This window comes from Microplitis demolitor, chromosome 2 (assembly GCF_026212275.2).
Source record: "Microplitis demolitor isolate Queensland-Clemson2020A chromosome 2, iyMicDemo2.1a, whole genome shotgun sequence".
In the NCBI taxonomy this organism is placed as follows: Eukaryota; Metazoa; Arthropoda; class Insecta; order Hymenoptera; family Braconidae; genus Microplitis; species Microplitis demolitor.
The window spans coordinates 2648653-2670564 of NC_068546.1; the positions used below are offsets into that span (position 1 = coordinate 2648653).

At 33.1% G+C, this 21912-nt stretch overlaps 2 protein-coding genes across 10 annotated transcripts in view; both read right to left on the bottom strand.

Moving 5' to 3' along the window:
• The window catches only part of LOC103573576 (neurogenic protein mastermind), an 80323-nt gene extending 67552 nt beyond the window's left edge, over positions 1–12771 (bottom strand). For 8 of the 9 annotated variants that reach the window (XM_014439676.1, XM_053742922.1, XM_053742918.1 and 5 more), the window contains exons 1-2: positions 11671–12771; positions 10814–10924 (exon numbers count right to left, since the gene is read on the bottom strand). In XM_014439676.1, coding sequence (XP_014295162.1) covers positions 10814–10924; positions 11671–12771 — 1212 coding nt within the window. The remainder of the gene's footprint in view (positions 1–10813; positions 10925–11670) is intronic. The other variant, XM_053742923.1, reaches the window with a different exon arrangement.
• A 64-nt stretch (positions 12772–12835) lies between these two features.
• Positions 12836–21322, bottom strand: LOC106693188 (box A-binding factor-like). The gene is made up of 3 exons (XM_014439657.1): positions 21268–21322; positions 12990–13334; positions 12836–12945 (listed from the first exon to the last, which is right to left on the bottom strand). The coding sequence occupies exons 1-3, from the start codon at positions 21320–21322 to the stop codon at positions 12836–12838; spliced, it is 510 nt and encodes a 169-aa protein (XP_014295143.1).
• Between the last annotated feature and the right edge of the window lie 590 nt (positions 21323–21912).

Sequence of the window (21912 nt, forward strand, 5' to 3'; positions counted from 1 at the left end):
GAGTTTTTTTTAAGATGGGAGGTCATAATTGAGATTTTTTTAGGTTAAGGTTTGGAAAAAAAGTTTATTGGGGTATAAATGTATAACCTTTTTTTTCATGATCCTGAAGTTATCTGACGTTTAATAATTTTTGGATTTTTTTTAAACGATAAATTATAAAAAAAAAAAAATTTGAAGAAATTGCACCTCTAGTCTTTTTAATTTTCTTCATGTGCATTTTTTTAGTTTCTTTTTTTTTGTAATTGATTTGAAAAAAAAAAGAATCGAAAAATTGTTAATTGTCTACTAACTTCAAAATCATTAATTGTTTTGATATTCGGGGAATTGAATTTAAAAAAAATGGCGGTAAGTTTTGTAATTTTAAAATTATTTTTTTACTCGAGTGCTGCAAATTTTTCTATTAAATTTAATTACTTTTCCCACTAAAAATAACAAAAATTTTCACCCCTCTAAGAAAAATTAATAAATTCCATAACTTAATTACTCCAAAAATTATACAATTAAATCTTGATTTTTCAATTCCAAAAACTATACTCTAATTTTCCAAAAAAATTTCTGACTAATAAAAAATATTAATTTTCTCTAAAATAAAAAAAAAATTACTTTTCATATTTCGATTTAAATCTACACCGCGTCTAAAATATTGAGCCTACAAAAAAACTCACAAAACCTTTTCTATCCAAAATTTCATTCCCTACAAAATTGTCCTCTTATATATTTATCATATTTCCCATAGTTCATCCAGAATTTCACTCTAACTAAACCAAATCAGAAATTATATTCTATCTTCTTTTCACCTCATAACTTAAAATCAAAATATCAAGTTATTTATCAAAGATACGTCAAAAATACATTAGACCAAATTTGTTCAGAATTAAATTTCCTACAAAAAACATTTCTTTCAATTTTTCCCTACACTCAATATTTTACGAGTTATATTTAAATTCAACCGAAAATTTAAACAAAACAAAAATTATTACCGTTAATAACAATAATAATAGTAATAATAATGATAAAATAGTCTTAATGAAATATTTAAAGTAATGATAGACTTTATAAGTGTTAGTTTGATGATTGAAAGAAGCTAAAGTTGAGGTAAAGCAAATCGGTGGCCGCAAAGTATCTAAAGTAGTAGTACCGGTCTCTGTACCGATGCATTTTAGTGCGGGTAGATACAAACGGTATCTTTCTCTGTCTACTCTCAACTCTATATATATACATACACCATAGAATAAAATCACGTAGATGTTGTGAGTGAGGCTGTGGCTGTGGCTAAAGCTGAAGCTGAACCAACGGCTGGTTTTACCGTGACCTACCCCAGGAAGACCGCGGGCATGTATACTCTCGCCCACACGCTCGCATTTCTTAACGCACAAACGCCAGTAACAGAGAAGACACACAACATGGACAACATAGGCACATTGCCGGTGTATATGCAATAGAATAAGACCGAGCAAGACATTATTATTATTATTATATACCGACTTTAGTTTGAGTATAAAGAGTATAGGGAGTATAGAGTTTAAAAGTATAAAAGAACAAGAAGAAGAAGAAACGTGGAGAGAGGAGAAGAGGGCACAAGTTTATTCTTTGTGTTGCCTGTCCTTTTTTTTATCGTTCATTGACTCCAGTGAGTAAGATCGTCGCTCCGACTTTTGCCTCCATGATAAGATATCTCAATAATATTATTATTGTCCTAGGTTAAATTATTTTTATTACATTTAATATTATATTCATATATATTTTTAATGGCCTAATTTATAAACTCACTGTATGTTTATAAATATTAACTTAATATTGATATCGCAGATTTTATTCCTCTGAATTATCATAAATATTATATTTAGTTGCAAAGAAAAAAAAAGGAATTACGTGACGCAAAAAATTTTTATTTGATCCAAGAAATTTTTTTTTCCATGTATCAAAATCAAAAATTTTTTTAATGCAAAGAAAATTTTTTTTGGGGGTAAAAAAATAATTTTTGACAAAAAATTTTTACTCGCCCTAAGAAAAGTTTTACTTGACTCAAGAAATCTTTTTGTATTGAAAATTTAAAATAAAAATTTTTTTTAAGAAAAAAAAAAAATTTTTTACAGAAGAAATTTTTTCTAATCTCAGAAAATTTTTCTTTTTATTTTATGCAAAATATTTCTTGTGGCAAAAAATCATTTTTTTCTGTGAGAGATTAATATTATAAAAATGACTTTAAAAAGATTGCTTTGGGGTACTAATTATTGAGACGATGGCCCGATTATCGACGTCCCAATAACTGACACCTGGTTAAATTTATAAATTATAAAATATATCATTTTTAAAATAAATATTTAATATTTTAAATGACTGGAGAAACTAATAAACATGTGGATATAAATATATAAGGGTTGACTCAGTGAAAATTATTTAACGAAAGTTATTATTTTATGTTTAAGGGTTTAGATAGATAGTTTAGAGTTTATTTTAAATATCGAGGCTGGGTAAGTTAATGTTTAAATAGCCGGTCGGTGATAGGGACTGACAAAGCTTTTAAATGCACCAGTTATTAACAGCAACTATTTTTTTCCTAACTAACCATTAGATCAATCAAATTTAATAACTTAATCCTTTTTTACGACCTTATCAATACATATTTACGTGTATTGATATATTTAATACAGTAATAATCTATAAAAAATTAACAATAAAAAATAAAACAGCTCCTAGTGGCCTAGTTATTTAGCCCTAATTTTAATCTTTTTGACTTTTTTGTTTATTTTAAAAATATAAATATTTTACGAATATTTAAATAATCATTAACAGAGTAACGAGTTACATCTTCAGATATTAATAAAAATAGTTAATTACGGTACTTGTAATAAAAAAAATAAATAAATAAAGACCATCATGTTTTATTTCTTTCGGAGTCGAAATCTTAGAGAAAGTTTTGAGTCTTCGTCATCTCGGAATCAGACATTTTTATCATTACACCTTGCAATCATGATTAAATATCCACGTACGCGCCCCTAATAAATTATGCCAACATTTAAAATAATTATTGAATGTAAAAAATAATAGAAACATTGAAGTACGTTCAATAACGAGTGCTCTTATTATTATACATCTCGATAATACTCTCCTATAAATAGCGATTTTAAAATGAATATTTGTACTCAAAATAATATTTTATGATTATTAAAACAATCTTATGACTTTTGCACCATTATCTGATTATTTACGAAAATAAAAAAATTTTAAGTATTAAAAAAATTACGAAAATTTAAATCATTAATAAAAGTTTTTACTTTTAAATTAAAATTACGTCTTAATTATTGGATTTACGCAAAAAGTCATAGAATAATTTTTTGTAGACAATTAAATTTCCTACAAAAAATGACTCTATCAATTTTTCCATAAGCTCATTAATTTACGAGTTACTTATATTTTTATCAAAACTAAAATTTTATTTCCAAAATTTCTAAAAAAATTAAAATTTTACTTAAAATTAAAATTACTTCTAAAATATCGATTTTACCATAAAAATTGTCTGACACTTTTTTGTAGAGAATTAAATTCCCTTCAAAAAAGGTCCTTATAAATTTTTCTATAAACCCCATATTTAACAAGTTATTTAAATTATTAACTTAAACTAAGCCAAAATTCAACTCCAATTGATTTCATGACCATTTTACCCCTTATATAAATTTTTTTATTCCTTCCTACAATAATTACCCAGATAAATATATTATAATATCAATAATAATAAGTATAAGAATCCCTTTTAATTTAAATCTTCATAAATTTAAATAATAAAAAAATTTTAATGAAATTTTTTAAGAAAAAAAAAAAAAAAGTAAAATAATGGACAAGAATATTGAAGAGAAATTATATGAGAGAGAATATAAGAAAATAAATATAAGGATAAGATGCAATAATTTAAATATTTTAGATGCTAATGGCTTCGAGACACGAACATGAGCTTCGATTTTATTTTAAGGCTTTTTTGAATTAATATAAAATATATGTGTATATATATGTATGGATGTATATAGAGGGCATCTCTATAAAGTAGGGAGTGGATTGAAACAAAGAGAAGAACCGTTATTTAAATAGTGATCCTTGATGTGTTGAAATAAAATCTAAATTGTGATAAAAAAATATTATGGAGAGAGAAAGTAAAGTTTGAAGTTCTAAGGGGTTGCAACGTGAGAACTGTTCTTGGATGAGGTCTTCTCATCATCCGTGTAGGGTTAACTGAGACAATAGATTCACCTATTCAATTTACATTTGCCCCTTTCATTTAGATATTTTGCCGAAAAAAAATTTTTTTTTCGAAACATTCCGGTTTTGGGCTCTTTCAATTACGATGCAGCTGCGAGCTAGGTATCATGTTTAAATTTACTCAACTCATCATTCAGAGATGAAACAAATTATGTGTCGAAATAATTTCATTTTCTATTTTTTTTTTTTTTTGAACGGGATAGAATTGAAAAATTTTATTTATTTAGAAACTGGTCGATTTTTTTAAATTTTTAATGGCGGCAAAAAAATTTGAATTTTTTTTAATTTGCAAAAATAAAAAAACTGTATTGATAAATTTTGAAAAAATTTATGGGAAGTGAAAAATATAAATTTTTAATTAATAATAAATTTAATAATTTTGGATAATTAATTTTTCAAACGTTGATTAAATTTAATTGTACGGTAATTATATCATGAGTAATTAATAAATTGAAGTAGAGAAAAGAAGTAGTAATTTATTTTTAAATTCATATTAAATTTTTAAAATAATTATTGTCTATTTATTCATGATGATATTTTAGTGATGAAAATTGGAATTAATTAAAAATACTTTTGTTATTTGTGAATTATATTTTTATCGTTGGTTATTTGTAATGATAAAATAAGAAATAATGAGGGTTGCGATTGGGTTTGCGCGTAAGCGGCAAGCGAAAACTTAATTTTCCACAAATAAATTTATAAAATATGTAAACCAACTCTTTTTTTCTTACATCAAATAAAGATAATTTCCTTATTTGTTATTTTTTTTAACAGGTCAAACTACTGACAGTACAGTAAACTCAAATGTATTTTGTAAAATAATAATTTTAAAATAAAATCCCGGATTACAAAACCTAATAAATAAATCAAAGCAACAAATAAATCTTAAGAACGATTTTAAGTATCAATAAATAATTAAATAATATTATAAACGGATCCTAGATATTTATTATCATAAAATTAATATTTTTAGCCCGCGAAATATTTAAATAATTATTTTGTCAGGAGACAAGTCGCCCGAATTTGAATTTCATCAACTTCACTAATTTTTTTTTATCTTTAAATAATCGTAGCTTCCTTAAAAATTATCCGATATTTATTAACCCTCGATATAACGCATAAATATATGATTTTTCGTAATATATAAAATTTCAGGCAATAAATTATTAAATAAACTAAAAATGTCACTTTTTATTTACGCGCATTCAATTTCTAAAGTTATTTCTTTTCAAATTAATTATCATTATCATAATTATTGACAAATGTTCAGTACAATAATAATAAAAATAAAAATTTAATAATTTGTATGAGTACTTTTAAATAAAAATTTCAAACTAAAATAAAATTAAAATAAATTTTTTATAAAACAAAACATTTTATTTTCTTTAAATAAAAATATCCTTTAAACTATCAAATTTACATTAAAAGTCAATCATACCTTTTTTATAGAGCATTAAATTTCCTAGAAATTCATTCCCAACCATTTTTATCATATCAGTGATAATTTTGCCAGAATTTCAATTTAAAGTTGAAAAAATTTTATGGATTTTATTATCGTCCTTATAATTAATACTTTGACTTAAAATTATCGCTAAACTATAAAAGATACACTAAAAACATATCAATACAAATTTATAGAGCATAAAATTCTCTACAAAAAATATTCTTACACATTTTTCCATAAACTCAATAGCTTACAACTTATCATTCATTTATACATTACCAAACTCTATTTACTTAGAATCTATTTTAAAAAACAATAATAATAATAAACTCAGCTCTTTTTTGTCAAACAGAATAATAATAGCCACATTTAATTTAAACATTTTTACGATTTACTTTACAACAAAAGAAAAAAAAATTGAGTATTCGAATGGTACAAAAACGAACGACGCGGAAATAAGGGATTGAAGGTGACGATATAATTGGATTTTAATTTACGCCAGTACGACTGCGGTATCAGGAGGACGTGAATGCGCGGGTAAGGGGCAATTGAACGGGGAAAGTGTGAAAGCATTACAACTGAAAAAAAAATTTAAAAACGTACGAAAAAAAAAAAAAATACCCAAAAGTTTTTAGTTTTTTTCAACTAAAACTCTTCGCATTTAATTAAACCAACACTCGGCGCTGTTTTAAAAACACTTGTGATATTTTTTTAACACTTTTTTTTTGTGTCATGAATATATTTTATTCACTAGCAAGGATCCTCAAAGAAAATATTATACTTGTATATATATGTATATATATATATATATATATATATATATATATATATATATATATATATATATATATATATATATATATATATATATATATATATATATATATATATATATATATATATTAGGGTGGTGCAAAAAAACCGATTATTTTTTTTTAGATCTCGCATGAAAATTTGTTGGCTTTCGATGTGCTAAGAAGTCTCTCCAAAAATCAGCTCGATAAAAAATTTTCAAGAGGTCGCTTATGGATTTTGAAAATATCATAAATGATTGAAATTCGGATTTTTTACTTATAAATTTTTTCTTTGTCGTGGCAGCAATAGTTTATATTTGTAAAATCATGTCTATGCTGAAAATTTGAGCTCAAAATTCAAATATTTAAACGGCGCTCAAGAATTTTGAATATTAACTGATAATATGTGACTAATACTTTGAATTAGATTTTGTATTTTTTTGTTACTCAATTATTGTTATTTTACTAAAATATAACTTTTGCATAAACAAAAATATACAAGACAGTGTTAAGCAATAAAATTTGGTAAGTTTCGAATAAGCGAAAAAACCTAAAAATTGAATTAAAAAATAAAAAAGTATGTAAATAACTTATTATTTCTATTTCTCGGGTTATATTTTTATTCACTGTCATGCAAATTGATGGTGAAAAAATCGAGAAGCTTTATTTTTAATATTCAAGGGTCGCTCAAAAACGTCCAAAAGACAGCACTTGGAAACATTCAAAATTCTTGAGCGAGGTTTAAATATTTCAATTTTAGGCTTAAATTTTCAGCGTAATCATGATTTCACAAGTATAAACTATTGCTGCCACGAGAAAGAAAAAAATTTGAAAAAAAAAATTCGAATTTTAATCATTTTTTATATTTTCAAAATTCGTGAGCGACCTCTTAAAAAATTTTTAACGAGCTAACTTTTGGAGAGGCTTTTTAAAACATCGTAAACTAACAAATTTTCATAAGGGACTCAAAAAAAAAAATAGTCGGTTTTTTTGCGCCACCCTAATATATATATATATATATTGTTAGGACATGGCACAGCCATTTTGTATTGATTTTACGAGCATTTTTTTTCTGTCCAACACTTATGTCACCCTTCATTTTAATTCATACGCTGGTGTGGGTATATCTTAAAAAATTGCCGGCCCGTAAATATGAGGGAGGGTGTTAACTATTGGTTCCACCCCTTGCAGAATAAGTTCTTTCATTCGTTTATTTTCGCTTCGTGGCAGTAGTAAATAGGAACTATATATTTTATACAATATGGAAATTCATTCTTTTGTTACTTTTAATAATTAATTTTTTTTTTCTAATATTTAATTAAATTCAAATTCAATAAATTATTAATTGATCTCAAGACTCATTTCCATTTTCTACCAATTCGAATTTTTTTTATTCAATTTTTTCAAAAAAAAAGAAGGTTTCAAAAATCGACATCTGGATTCGAATCATAGATTTTATGAGGAATCAATTAAATATCAAATTTGCAGCCTATTTAAAAATGTACGAGTTTAATATTTAATTTTTGCAAAAAATTAATTAAATATGAAGGGGGGGGGGGAATAGAAAAATATTTTCATTTATTGTATTAGTGACCAAGTGAGTAATTAATATGATGATTATTAGGCATTAAAAGAATGAATCTTACTAAGGGTAAAATGGGCCGTCTACAAAATATAAAAATCGAAAAATTTTTTTTTGAAAATTATTGGAGGTCTAAAAAAAATACTTAAGGCTTCAGAAAAAAAACTTGAAATGTTTTTTTGACATTCAGTTTATAGAATATTTATTATTCAAGTACAAAATTCCATTCGGTCTTTGATGACTAAGGGAAATGATCATATAGAATTCTTGGATCAATTAAATTTAAGAAAAAAGATCAGTAGCTAAGAATCTTATTGAAAAATAAAAATAAATTTTTATCCTCTGTAGAGCTTCAAAAAAAAATTTGAAAAAAAATGAATTTTCTTTATTTGCACACTAACAAGTCGGGAAAATTTTTTAAATCAAAGATCAAACGAAAATTTTTCACTTAAATTTTTTTTTCTTATCTATTTACACTAATTATTTTTTGAGAGTACTTTCAAAATTACTTACAATTCTAAATAATTTTTTTGTCCCTAAATTTTCATGCATAATTTTCAAACTGTCTAATTACTTACGCGAAATTTTAATTCAATTATCAAAATAAAATTTCGATTTTTCAAATTTCAAAAATTTTCGCGGCCCAAACTGCCCCATGTCCATTTTACTTCATATCGCTTTCAAGAAAAATTCTAGAGTTCCAATACCCCATATATTTTCATGATACTGAAATTAGCACATCTAATAAATTTTTGATTTTTTTAAAAACGTTAAATTTAAGAAAAAAAAAATATTTTTAAAAATTGCACCTGTAGTTTTTTTAATTTTCTACATGTGCATATTTTTAATTTTTTTTTTTTTTAATTAAACTGTTGATAAAAAAATTCAAAAATCATTAATCGTCTGCTAACTTTAAAATCTCCCTCCCCTTCTCTCTTAATAGTTGCGTTAATTATTAATTTTAAAAAAAATTATCTATTTTCTATGTTCATAAATTTGACTACTAATTTTTACTACGAATTAAGACATTCGCCTCCATATTTTTAAAACCGCGTTTTTTAAAACTTGTAATTGTAAAAAAAATAAAAAAAAAAAAAATTCAATTTAATATTTTAATTAATTAAACATATTTTTGTAAAAAAAAATCCCCATAAAATAAAGTCGAGAACCAGATAAAAAACGAAATAAAAAAAAAATTAGCTCAGCGAAAGAAAAGTGAATGTTTTAATTAAATCTCCGCGGAAACGTTGAAACTTTACGTTATTTCTTTTTCTCTGAGTGCCCACGCGTTTTTGCGATTTTCCAAAAGTTTCTTCTTCCACGCAAGATAGAGACACAAAAAAGTATCCCCATCCCCTTGAAGAACGAAATAAAAATAAAACAATTTCAAGAAAATACAAGTAAAGTACAAGACCCGGAGCAGCCCTCGTTCTTTTATTACGTTTTTTCTTTTTTTATTTCTATTTACCTCAAAAAAAAAGACAATTGTGTACAATAAGAGCAGGTAAAAAGTGCAACCGCAAAACAAAAGAACTGACTACTTAACGAAACAAATTGTTGCTTCTGTCTCGGAGAATTTAAAAACTTTTCCCGACGAGTTTTCTTTCTCGTACCAACAAAACTGCAACCTCATAATTTTGCATTTTATTTTATCTTCCCTTTTTTTTACGCTAATTTATTTACTTTTTTTTGTCTATCTGGAGTACCCCCTAAGTACTCGCAACATTGTAGACTAAAATTTTTTTTTATACCAACTAACGCAATTTAATGCTCGTTAGTGACATTTGTTTTTTTTTTTTTACCCTAAAAAAACTTTTTTTTTCGACACTTGGGCGCGAACTTAAATTCGACCCAAGTACTTATAAGTACATTGGTACTTGAAATGGTCAACTACTTAAGACAATTCATTTTCTCATCGTAATTTCCAATTTATTAAATCTCCTCATTAAATTTTTATTTAATTAAGAAAATATTTAAGTAATTTTTTGAAAATCTTCAAGTCACTTAAAAAAATTCTACTGTGGCGGCTTAATTATTAGATCTAGATAAAAAGTGAATGAAACCTTTTTGGTAGGAAATTTAATTTCCTACAAAAATGTTCCTTATCACTTTTATCATATCTCCATTATTTTAACAAAAATTTCAATTCTAAAGTCTAAAAAGTTATTTTTCATTTTTTGTAAAAACAAAATATCAACTTTGAAAAATTCTAACGTTTGAACTATGAGATTTAGAGAAAAATTGACAGAGACCTTTTTTGTAGGAAATTTGATTTCCTACAAAAAAGTTCTTTATCACTTTTATCATATCTCTATTATTTTAGCCATAATTTCGATTTTAATATCAAAAAAATTATTACCATTTTTCGTAAAAGCAAAATATTGTCTTTTAAAATTTCTAGCGTCTAAACTATGAGATTTAGATAAAAATCGATAAGGACATTTTTCACAGAAAATTCAATTCCCTATCGAATTGTCTCTTATCATTTTTGCCATATCTCCAATAGTTTCGCCACAATCATCATTTAAACATTTAAAAACAGTAACATTTGAGCCATCGTACTCTTATAATATAAATATATACTAATTAAATCTAATGATATTAAAAAAAACTCATGCGAAAATTTCATGCCATGCAAAAAAAAGGTAAAAGCATAATTGAAAAAAAAATGTTAGTATTATTTAGGAGTATAATAAATATGAAAAATAAATAAAATGGTGGGTTGAGTATTCAACTCACTCGCTGCAGAGTTGACCAGCATTCCTCGAGGGTGCGTTCGTTGATGTTAGCCATTCCTCCACCCCCGGCACCAGGACCACCACCACCTAGACCAGCAGCCGTAGCACGAGACTGGATTTCATTTAGGGCAGCCCAAAGCACAAGGAAATAACCCATTAGAGATCTTAAATACGTCCATATTGCGTCTATGTTGATTTTATCCATCTATATCTACATCTATATCTATATATGTCTGATAGATGTATTTGTGTCTTTGATCCCGACTTAGAACTCTATGACCTACTGATAATAATCATAGCTTATAATCATTGCGCTCGACTAACTAAAGCCTAAGTTTACCTACAGTCTTGTTTACGATATTATTCCTCGCTAGCTAAGTCGATCCTATTATTTTAAAGACAACTAATTGCTTTCTTTATCGACTATTCACTGCAAGTGTTATTTTTAATTGATATTAGCCTTTTTTTTAGCAAAAGATACGAAATCACGAAAAAAAAATTATGCTAATTTTCGAATTTTTTTCTTTAGAAATTACCAAATTTTGTTGAGCGCAAGATTCAGTCTCGATCTGTTATATAATTTAGGATACGAATTAAATATTCAAGTGATTAATTTTTAGTTACGATGACATTAAAACTGATAAAAAAGTAACTAATGCTAAATTTCTGACTAAAAATTTTATACTGTCTGTTTTGGCTTTTCTATATCAATGAACCCGGGTCAAGAACCTGTAGAATTTAGTCAATATTGTCTGGATGACAGAAAGTAGTTTTACATAGAGGCAATTACCCAGGATTAAAACCCACTTCCATTATCCCAAATGAATGAAAAGCAGATAGAAATTAGGAAAAACTCACCTGAAGCTCGTTAACTAATTTCTCGGTGAGAGTCGCGTCATGCGAGTCCTGGCTCCCAGTTCCAGGACTCATCATTGAATTTTGTGAATTTTGTTGATTTCCTTGGGGCACATTCATGCCCGGAATGCCCCCATTTTGGTTCATTCCTCCAGCCATGTTGAGCGCTTGCTGCTGCAAGCTCTGAGCCTGCTGCTGCAAATTCTGGGAGAGATTTTGCGCCTGCTGTTGAAGCGCCTGCTGGTTCAGTGACTGCCCCAAGTTCTGTGACAAGTTTTGCGCTTGCTGTTGCAGCGACTGTGATAAGTTCTGGGCTTGGTTCTGCTGCAGACTCTGCTGTAGACTCTGACTTTGGCTGAGATTCTGCGGCTGGTTGAGCAGTTGCTGCTGAGGCGACAAAGTGGGCGTTAAGCTCTGGGCCAGATTGTGCTGTAGAGTCTGCCCGAGATTCTGCTGCATGTTTTGAGATAAGGCCTGACTAAGTGCCTGTCCAAGGTTTTGATTGAGCGCTTGAGCTGCCTGGACAGCTTGGACGGTCAGCGATGGGCTCGAAGCCTGTGACATTGACTGCTGCTGTTGTTGCTGTTGAGCTTGAGCTTGAGCTTGAGCAAGATTATGTAAGCTCTGAGCCATTGTCGAGCTTATGGTTCCCGCCTGATGGGGATCCCGTTGATGAGGCGACGGCGTCGTCGGGGCGGGCGATGACTGATGCCCACTTTGTTGCTGGGAATTCTGTTGGCTCATAGCCATCGCATGGTGCATTTGATTAGGACTAGGCCCCAAGCTCGAGTTGGCGCCCAATGTGCCACTATTGTTAGTCTGAGTCTGTTGCTGCTGTTGCCCCAGCGGACTGTGCATCGGACTGTGTACTTGCTGATGCTGCTGTGCCTGTTGTTGTTGTTGTTGCTGCTGTTGCTGCTGCTGTTGAACCTGAACCTGAATCTGCTGCTGGGAATTTTGTAGCGGACTATGCTGCAACCCGGGTGATGTCTGGGGTGGTCCTCTCTGAGGCTGCTGCCAATAATCTGACATTTTGAAGACATGCTGCCGCAAAGCATGGAGATTTGCCGCTGCAGCGGAGACCGCTGATGCCTGGACTTCCATTGGCTCTTGATCCGGTTCCAAATCTGGTTCCGGCGAGCTTGGCTCCTCGTCTTCCTCTTCGTCTTCACGTTCTGTGATATCTTCTTCTTCGTCTTGCAGCCTTCTGGCTTCCTCGACAGCTGCTGCTGCTGCGGCGGCTGCTGCTGCTGCTGCTGCCACTGCGACAGCTTGATTCTGTACAATATTATTATCTACACTGATCCCAGGACTTATGACACCTGGTCCTGGTCCGGCAGCTCCGCCACCGCCTAACCCACCCCCCGAATCTCCAGTGTGATGGTGATTCGAGAGATGATGGTGATGATGATGTTGCTGTAGCAAATGCCTTTGTTGGTGTTGCTGCTGTTGATGTTGTTGCTGTTGATGCTGCTGCTGCTGCTGTGAGTGCTGATCCGGACTTGTTTGGACCTGGTGCTGCTGCTGATGGTGATGCTGCTGCTCCAGGCCAACAAAATCCGGATGGGCTTGCGTCTGGGCGCGCAGGTCCAGGGCCGCCGTCGCGTCCGAAATCTTGAGGCCTTCGCGCGAAGCCCGTGCTACCCCCTTACGGCGCAGCTTGCCCGCTTTTTTGGCACAACTCTAACCTTTAAGCAGCACCAGCTCGATTACTTGAGGTGTCCACCGCGTTATCGTGACTATTATTATTTTTCACTATCACTATTATTATCCCAATAACTTTATCCTAAACGTATTGTCAAGGGCAGCCGACAAAAGCCACCCTTACGATCACACACTCACCTCCTACTATCGTTCTCGTATTTTCGACCTCGACGCCAGTCCTCTAAGCGACGACGTCAACCTCTTTAGCTTCTTCTTAAAATCTTTATAATTTTCTTGGCTCATCAAAGCTAACTTTAATCACACACTTATTACACTGTCTCAATATATCTATTCCTCAACAGACCGTCTGCTCGATTCTGTCCTCTATTATCTATTACGCGCGTGTTCCTGGCGTAGAACACTCTTATTTATTTCTATCTACTTATCAATATCTATCATACACTTAAGTTCAGGTTTCTTTATTATCAATAATTATCCTTAATTACAAACTATCAATTATTATTATTATTATTATTCAGGATTGCCCAGCCCGGACGGTGTAAACGAGACAGAGTTACACGGACACGACTTGTAAATTAAAAAGAGTTTTATTTTCGAAGCTCATTGACTTTTATCCCTTTAACATTCGTCCCGTTTTGCCCTGAGTTTTTAAGCCCCGTTTTTTGTTCGTGTTGTGTGTGTGCGTATGTGTAGTGTCGGGGTATTGTCTTTCCAAGGATCCTTCTATCACAACTTCTTCAGGTTGATGACAATATCCGCCGTCAATGACAATCACCCCTAGTGTAATTAGTATCAAGTTACGGAACGACTGTCACTGGATTGTAACGAGTCAATTTTTTTTACCAGCTTCTTCCTTCTTGCTTATTTATTTATTTATTTATTTATTAATTTATTTATTAATAAATATTACTATTTAGTAAAAGCCGTTGGTTCTTTTATGTCCGTAGACTCTACCTCGAGTTTAAATAATAATGCGACTCAATAAGTTTTAAGATTATTCCTAGTCTGCACCATCACTTTGTTAATCATGTAACTTTTTTAAAACCGCATTTTCTTAACCGATTAAACTATCGCTTAAGAGTTTTTTTTTTTTGTTAATATTTTTTAATAAATATTGCACTTAGGTACACTCGTTTTTTGAACACACTGAAATATATAATTATGCGGCCTTCAAGCGGATTATCAACAACTCGGGGGGTTGAAGCTTACGATCACACTTAATTATTTCCCTTCAAAAATTTCACTTGGTAATTTAATTACTTTTATTTTTATTTTCAAAATAAGTTACTCACTAGCACAAACAAAATCTATCGCGCCCTCAAATCCTTTTAATATTTTTTAAAAAATCACTATTTCATAAATCAGCCACTTAAATCCAGATTTAAACTGATAATAAAACCCCCCAAGTGTCTATCTCCGTACGAGTTTGCTGATAATTCTTAATCCTTCTTCTTCTCTTCTTTTTAACTTCTCTCGTCTTAATTTGCTTCTTCCGCTTTGTCCAGTCTTCCTCTCCTACGCGGGAATTTGTCGCTGCAATGCGTCTCCCGCTCGAAGCTGCAACAAATAAACAACAATAATCATTAATTTTTTTTATAAATCATTCATTGATAAATATCGTCATCAGTTTCATCAAAACCATCAAATACTCAAGAAGTTAAGGTTTCATGTCGACCAAATTTCGCCGTCGCATCACATCCGAAAATTTCTGAATTCTATGTTCCGTCGATATTTGATGCGGGAAAATTTAAAAATCTATTATGGAAATCACGCAAAGACACGACAGGTTTTTTTTTTGTTTCATCCCTTTATAAACTTTTTTTTTTGTTACTTTATTCCTTTCAACCTGTTACAAAACTAACAGATACAGAGAAAGGGAGAATGCATTATATATAAACGCACAGGCTCGCGAAAATGAACAATAAAAAAAAATAAATAAAAGTATTTTAAAGTTCGCGTTGAGCGACGTTGATCGCTATTATTTTAATGATCGGTGAAAAACCCGGTACGGAAATGAAAAAAAAATGTCAACAGTCCGTTAGAAAATGAAAGTCAACACACACACGTACACAAGTGACATATGTTATGTCCTGTGTTTTTATTCTCAGTAAATAATAATAAAAACAGTTATTATATTAACTTTTGAGCTTGTGGTTTTTTGTTTATGAAAGAAAACTTTCACTTTCTATTGTATGAATCCGTTAAGATAATCCTGAGACTGACATGTGCAAGAATCTCAGCGTGACCCGGTCACTTCTTAAGACGTCCTTAAAACGCACATGACATTGTGGTTTTGCGACAGTTGGTGGTCAGCTTTAGAGCTTTCAGTTTGACCATCGATGATCGAGTATCGAGTTGATATTGTCTGAAGACCACGGCAGTGTTGTACGGAAGTGTAACAATGAGACACCGTGAATAATAAAAAAAAAATGAAAGCTGTACGGTGTGTGCAGACGTACGAATTTACGCACAAATAGCACGCGCTCACTACCCCCTCTTGCGGACACTGGTCAAGTGTTATCCTGGTAATCCCAAGTCCGGGTACTATCCGAGAACTGTAAGTTCGCCGAGAGGTGACTCAGTGAGGACCAAGTCCCTAAACACTTAAAAATTTAAAAAAAGGTTGATTGATAAACTTACACGTGTAATATCACTGTGATCCAAGTGGTTGAGACTTGAATAAGTATTCCGTAATAATTATTCCAAGTCAACTGTTACGTTATGATTACAATAATAATAACAATAATAATCGGGAATAAGTTATCCGCGACGCGTCTTCCTCTTCCGTGTACGAGTCCTTGACGGAGGAGGAACCGAACTGACTCGAGTCTGTGGCTCGTGAGAAATGCTAAGTCCTTCTCCGTCGTGGCCGGTGGTGGCGCGCGTCTCAGACCGCGTGCGTCTGACTAAAAGCCACCCCCCGTGCCTTAAAGAACGCGAACTGAGGTAGGGGCGTTGTCTTAGGTGGTGCGCGGTCGCGAAATATCCTTCTCTTCTTCAGCTTCTTCTTAGGTTACACTCACTTTCCACACGTAGGTTCCTTCACGTGTTGAGATATGTCATTGTGACAACAACAACAATAATAATTATGGGTAAAACAAACCCAATATTGAGGAGGAGGAATTTGATGGTAAGATCCCGGGTCCTCCGAAGGAGACCCGAGAGTAATACAGACTCGCGGACGGTTCCTCCTCCGTCCACGGATCAAAATAAAGCTACGGAATACTCAGAAAAACTGCTCGGACGTCCACCCGGCCGAGGTTTTTACGTCATCCCCCTCTACGAACCTTAACTTCAACCCCCACTTGCCAAGGGGCTTAAATATATAGACGTAGGCGCGCGCTCCGACGCTCTGACGACGACCGCCTGGAAGTTAGAGGAGAGACGGTGCTTTGAGGAGAAGAGTGCCAGAGCTTTACGAGTATTCTACGTTTCTCCCTTACTCCCACCAAACCGCCTTTGCCTTTTAATGTGTGCGTGGGGATGTTTTAAGGGATGAGAGAAAATAAAAGCTTTACTCTAAGAGGGGAAAATATCTAAGGGATTCAAGAGTGGGGTTTCCTTTATCAGTTATCACTTATGTCTTACTTTTTCCACTCTATTTTCTAAGACACCGTTCTTACTCAAATTTTTTTAGCCAAACACTTGAGAAAAATATAAAACGCGTCCACACTCGTTAGCTTCCGACAGGGTACTGAATTGTAAAAAAACTCCGGGCCCTTATGTTTCTGACAATAAAAAAAGGGGGTGGCATAGCCTGAGGAATAAAAATAATATACAGTAGGAGGGATAGTCCATCAGACAATAGCTAGGGAACACCATTTTTATCCCGCGTGTCCCGTATGCCAACACATGCGTGACTAACTGTTTTGAGGGAGGGTGCCTTACTACGGTCTTAACGAACGAAAAACCTTCGAACGCTATTACCTTTTTCTCTGATAGTATAGTGGTCAGTATCCCCGCCTGTCGCTATTACCTTTTTTTTTTAATATACCTATTATTTTTATTGCAAGCCCTCCCACTTTGACCTATTCGCCGCCTCCTACGAGCTGTCAAAACAGTTCTCAATTCGACAAGTCTTGGGTCTTTACCAACTAAATCAAAATGAGCAAATCTATTATAGTATTATACCTCCCATTCACCAAACTTGACCGTCCTTCCATCCAGACAATTGATTTACCGAGTGTCCAACTGAATTCTGGTCAGGTCATTCCGGGAAAACAATGACCACTTGGGAATTTAAGTTATCAGAAACCAGTCCAAGATTTAATAGACCATCAGTTCACTATTGGTCGGATCTTAACCTCTTTGAAAGATGTTTTCTAACAAAAGCGTCTTTTTAACTGGACCTTTTTTCCACGTGCCTGCCACGCGTCAAGATTTTTTCTGTCCAGGTGCTTGTCAAAGGGCCTCCATATTAAATAACAACAACAATAACAAAAAATAGTATGAGAAGAAAAGACTTTTAGTTTCTAAAGCAGAACATGTCCCTCGAGATGAGTAGTGTTGCTTTAAGGGGTGGCCGGGTCAGCGAGCCGGTGACTCAGTGGGAGGGTGCAAACTTACAGACCGTAAAAAAATTAGCCAATGAGCCAGTAGCTTACGGAGAAAAAAATCCCACCTACATTCTTTTATCTAACCCCACAGGAGACGGCGCGTTAAAGGCATCTGTTGCCTCTCACTTTTCACTCGGAGCCTTTTATATTCTTTTTAATTCCCTGGCTCTTGTTATTTTTTTTTCCTTTCGTTTGCTTCATTGTGCCTCTCATACCCAACTTATCCAAATTATCACTCGGCCATTGATCAAAAGCACCTTAAAATATATCCAATAGTTTATTCGGACACTAAAACATCCGGTCAGATTTCCAGTGGGCGTTTTGTTAAAAAAAACAACGTACTTACTTTAAATTACAAATAAGCTGTAAGTAAATATAATAATAAGACCAAGTATCCCAAGAATATAAAGAGTTGGTTTTATAAAAGGGGAAGAATAAAACAGGTGATAATCGAGCACAGCCGGATAGTGGGTGGAAGATCCGAATCCGTTAAAAAATAAACAGCCCAATTCAGCCACCTGATCACTGATCGCTATCGGCAGCTGCAGATAACTCCACCCTCTATATTCAAGTACATACACTAAGTACTTGAACTCTTTGCATTGCGTAAGGAACAGTTGTTTGGTATTTAAAATTATTTTGATCATAGATATTCAATGCAAGCTGTGTCTTCGACAAAACATTTTATTTTCGATACCTCAGGGTTAACGCAATAAGTAAGTAATCGAATAGCGAACCAATTCGATCAACCAACGTACCACTGAAGAGTCGTTTCAAGAATTCAAATGATATCTGAACATCAGGAGCTGCCTCGCAACCCTTCAACCCCAGTTTGAGGTGACGTCTCGCGGCGAATCCGTCAACTAGGATCTACGCTATCAGGGTTCATGTCCAAACTAAATAACGATGATCAGGGGAGATGTTAATAAAAAAATAACGGCTCGTAAGTACACTCGGATAAACGTTTACGTATGAGCGAAACGGTTGCCACTGAGTGGGATAGAGTAGGATTAAATGAGCGACGTCGTCCGGTATTTTATATTACGCAATTGAAAGAAACAAATGAAGCTTAATAGAAAAACTGCCGTTAGAAAAAGGCATAAAGAGTTGTACAGCCTGAGCGAAAAGCTTTTATTAGATTTTATTGGGTATTATCTATTTAAATATTTTATTAACAATCCTAAAGAATAATAATCATTATTATCACTGTGATATATCACAGACTTAGTTAACATGGCCCGTTAAATAATTTAATGATAAAGGATGTCATTGACACTTTTGCTGTCATTACCATCAACATAATCATCAATAATTCATCATTTTAACGGATATTAACGGATTTAATTGGGTATTTTAAAAACAACGTCAACTCGTTATCTCTCTCTCTCTCTCTCTGTCTCTCTCTTTCGGTCTGTTCTGAAGCATGAGTATGAGGATGAGTCGTAGCATCTCCATATCCATCAACGCGCGTGGTTTCTGATTGAGGGTATATCGATCCTGATGTTATCGATGACTCCCTACAAATGCCGGACCTAACCCAACTTAAACCCTTTGTTCATTAGCATCAGTCTGACGACTGTTAGTCTCAGGGGTGAGCAAATTCACTTTCCCTGTCTTATTTATTTTCAATACTATTTTTTTGAGGAGTATTTTTCCTGACTGTACCGAGCTGTCAGTTTGCTCTGTCAATAGAAGACAATCTAAGTACATATGCACACACGTGTAACAAGTTAAGAGCTAGTGCAGATTGTTGCATGAGTATGTGACGTTCATGGATGGGAGAATGTGATGCAATATACCAACTATATATTCGTTTCTACATTCTCTTTGGTGGATTTACAGACCGGGTCTAGTTGGAATAAATGAAAAATAACCCAACTTGGGTATTCCGTCTGACTGGATCCGAATGACAAAGTTTACTTTCAAAGTCATGTTTGCATGTTTTTTGGATGCCATATTTTGAGTGCTTTGTATACCGAGCTTTGTTGTCTTACTAGGCTCTGAATTTTGTATAAAAGTGCAGAATATAAATTTAGTGCCTAACCGGTGAGTAAAAAAAAGAATCAAATCCCGTCATAATTGAGACGTTCATTGAAGACATTTACAAATGGCTAAAAGCCAAGAGGATCTACAACCGTCTATGACGTCTGCTCGAGTGCGGTAGCTATGAAAATAGATTAAGCGCATGCAAGGCCAATGAAGAATCATCTTTATATACACTCTTCCAGCAATGCATAATAGAGACACCGTTTAAAAGCCAATGACACACGATATGGCATTAATACGACAGCAACGTCCCGGTTGATGATACCATTCGCTTTCAAAATCTATCATTACCATAATATTTAATGATTATTTAATTAACTCTACTCATTACTCTCAGAGTTAATTCTCCAATCGCACATTTATCAACGTTAATAATAACATTGAAAAAAAAAAAGCAACCAAGCAACAAAATAAACAACCAAACCATCAGGAAAACAGCCGAATAAATAATGATTTAAAAAGTTTAAATTATTCCGCGGCCGGGTTTTATTTCAGCAGTCATCGATTCGAGTCCCGGGGATTCAGCTAAATTCGAATAAACTTGATGATAAAATACTAGCATCACATAGGGGGGTATAGTCATGTTTCACAAGTACCCAATGTTTGCATTGATCAAGACCTGGCGCCCAACCCAACCGAACCCAACCCAACCCAATGCAATTCAACCGGTCCCGAGCCGATTCGCTGGCTCTTTTTATTCGTTTTATCTCCAGCAATATTTATATAAAATTCTTTGTGAAAATCATTTACCATAGCGAGGTCATCGACGCACTTGTTCCCCCACCGGTTTGCCAGGGAGGAGCACGAGTTTTCCCCCAGATGTTTATGTGTGTGTGTGTGGTACACACGTGTCACACATTAAAGGTAGTTGGAGTGGTAGTCAGTAAATGGTAGAGTTGTAGTGGCGTCGGTGGGATCCCATTGGCCTCCCCATTGGCCGTTCCAGGGGTTGCTCGCTGCAGTCATCGATTCAGACAGTCATTGGCTGACTACGGTAGGCCGCCATTTTGAATGACTCTGGGATCAATACGCGGGGTAAGGAAAAAATCAGAATAATGAATTTCACCGAGCGAAGAGCCTGCTGGTGGTGCCCAGCCCTCGGCAACCCCTTCCCGATCACCGGACCGTCATCTACCCCTTATATAGCACCCCCGTAGCGTCCCTGGCTCTTCATGACTGCTGTTGGTGTTGGTACGAAGCCAGGCAACGAGCAGACCCCGGACAAAATCATCAACTAAAAATTCTTCGATCGCACCCTCTACGAGCTTTCTCCCTATTTCATTGCACATTTACTAGTATATATATCCACACATGCACACATACATTCATTTACCATAGACGCCATCATCAACCGTATCTTTCCCGGGTATGCAGCTCCAGGTTTCCATGTTTTATACGTGCATTCCTCGTTGCGTGTAATTCCACGCGCTTTTGTATTTAGTTTTTTTGTTCGCGTGTGTGTTGGAAGAGAGAAAAGGGGGAAAAGAGGGAATACTGAAATGCAATCATTCCTCTTTACCCCAGAATATACTGCACCGGCAACCCCTTTTACAATGATTTTGCACCGACTATTTTACTGCCAGGAAATAGGAAATTTCAAATTTACTGACTATGGAGTTATATCGAACATTTGCTACTGCATATATCGACGTCATCAAAATGGCGCTAGTATTTTTTATTTTATTACCCGACGTATTTGTTTATTTTTTATCTTTGCCTTTGACTTTTTATTTTTTCCAATGATTTTTTACAATTTCCAGTGGAATGAATGTGCGCGATTATTAATGCCGATAGACACAGGATAACAAAAAAACTGATCGACGATAAAAATATATATTCAATTTATGTTTTTTTCAACTATTCAATTGCTGAAAATAAATTTTTCACAGGGTGTGAAATATTATGCAGTAAATAGCTGCGCTTTTAGTGGTTCCGGATAAAAAATAAAAAAGATTTTTATTTAATCTTTTCCATCGGG

What these genes read in the sequence shown, in the direction of transcription:
- LOC106693188 (XM_014439657.1), bottom strand. Translation starts at nt 21,322, where the DNA reads ATGGAAACCTGGAGCTGCATACCCGGGAAAGATACGGTTGATGATGGC. An exon ending in GGTTGATGATGGCGTCTATG is followed by an intron (nt 13,335 to 21,267) that starts GTAAATGAATGT and finishes GTGCCAAAAAAG; the next exon opens with CGGGCAAGCTGCGCCGTAAG. An exon ending in AGCTGCCGGACCAGGACCAG is followed by an intron (nt 12,946 to 12,989) that starts GTGTCATAAGTC and finishes AATATTGTACAG; the next exon opens with AATCAAGCTGTCGCAGTGGC.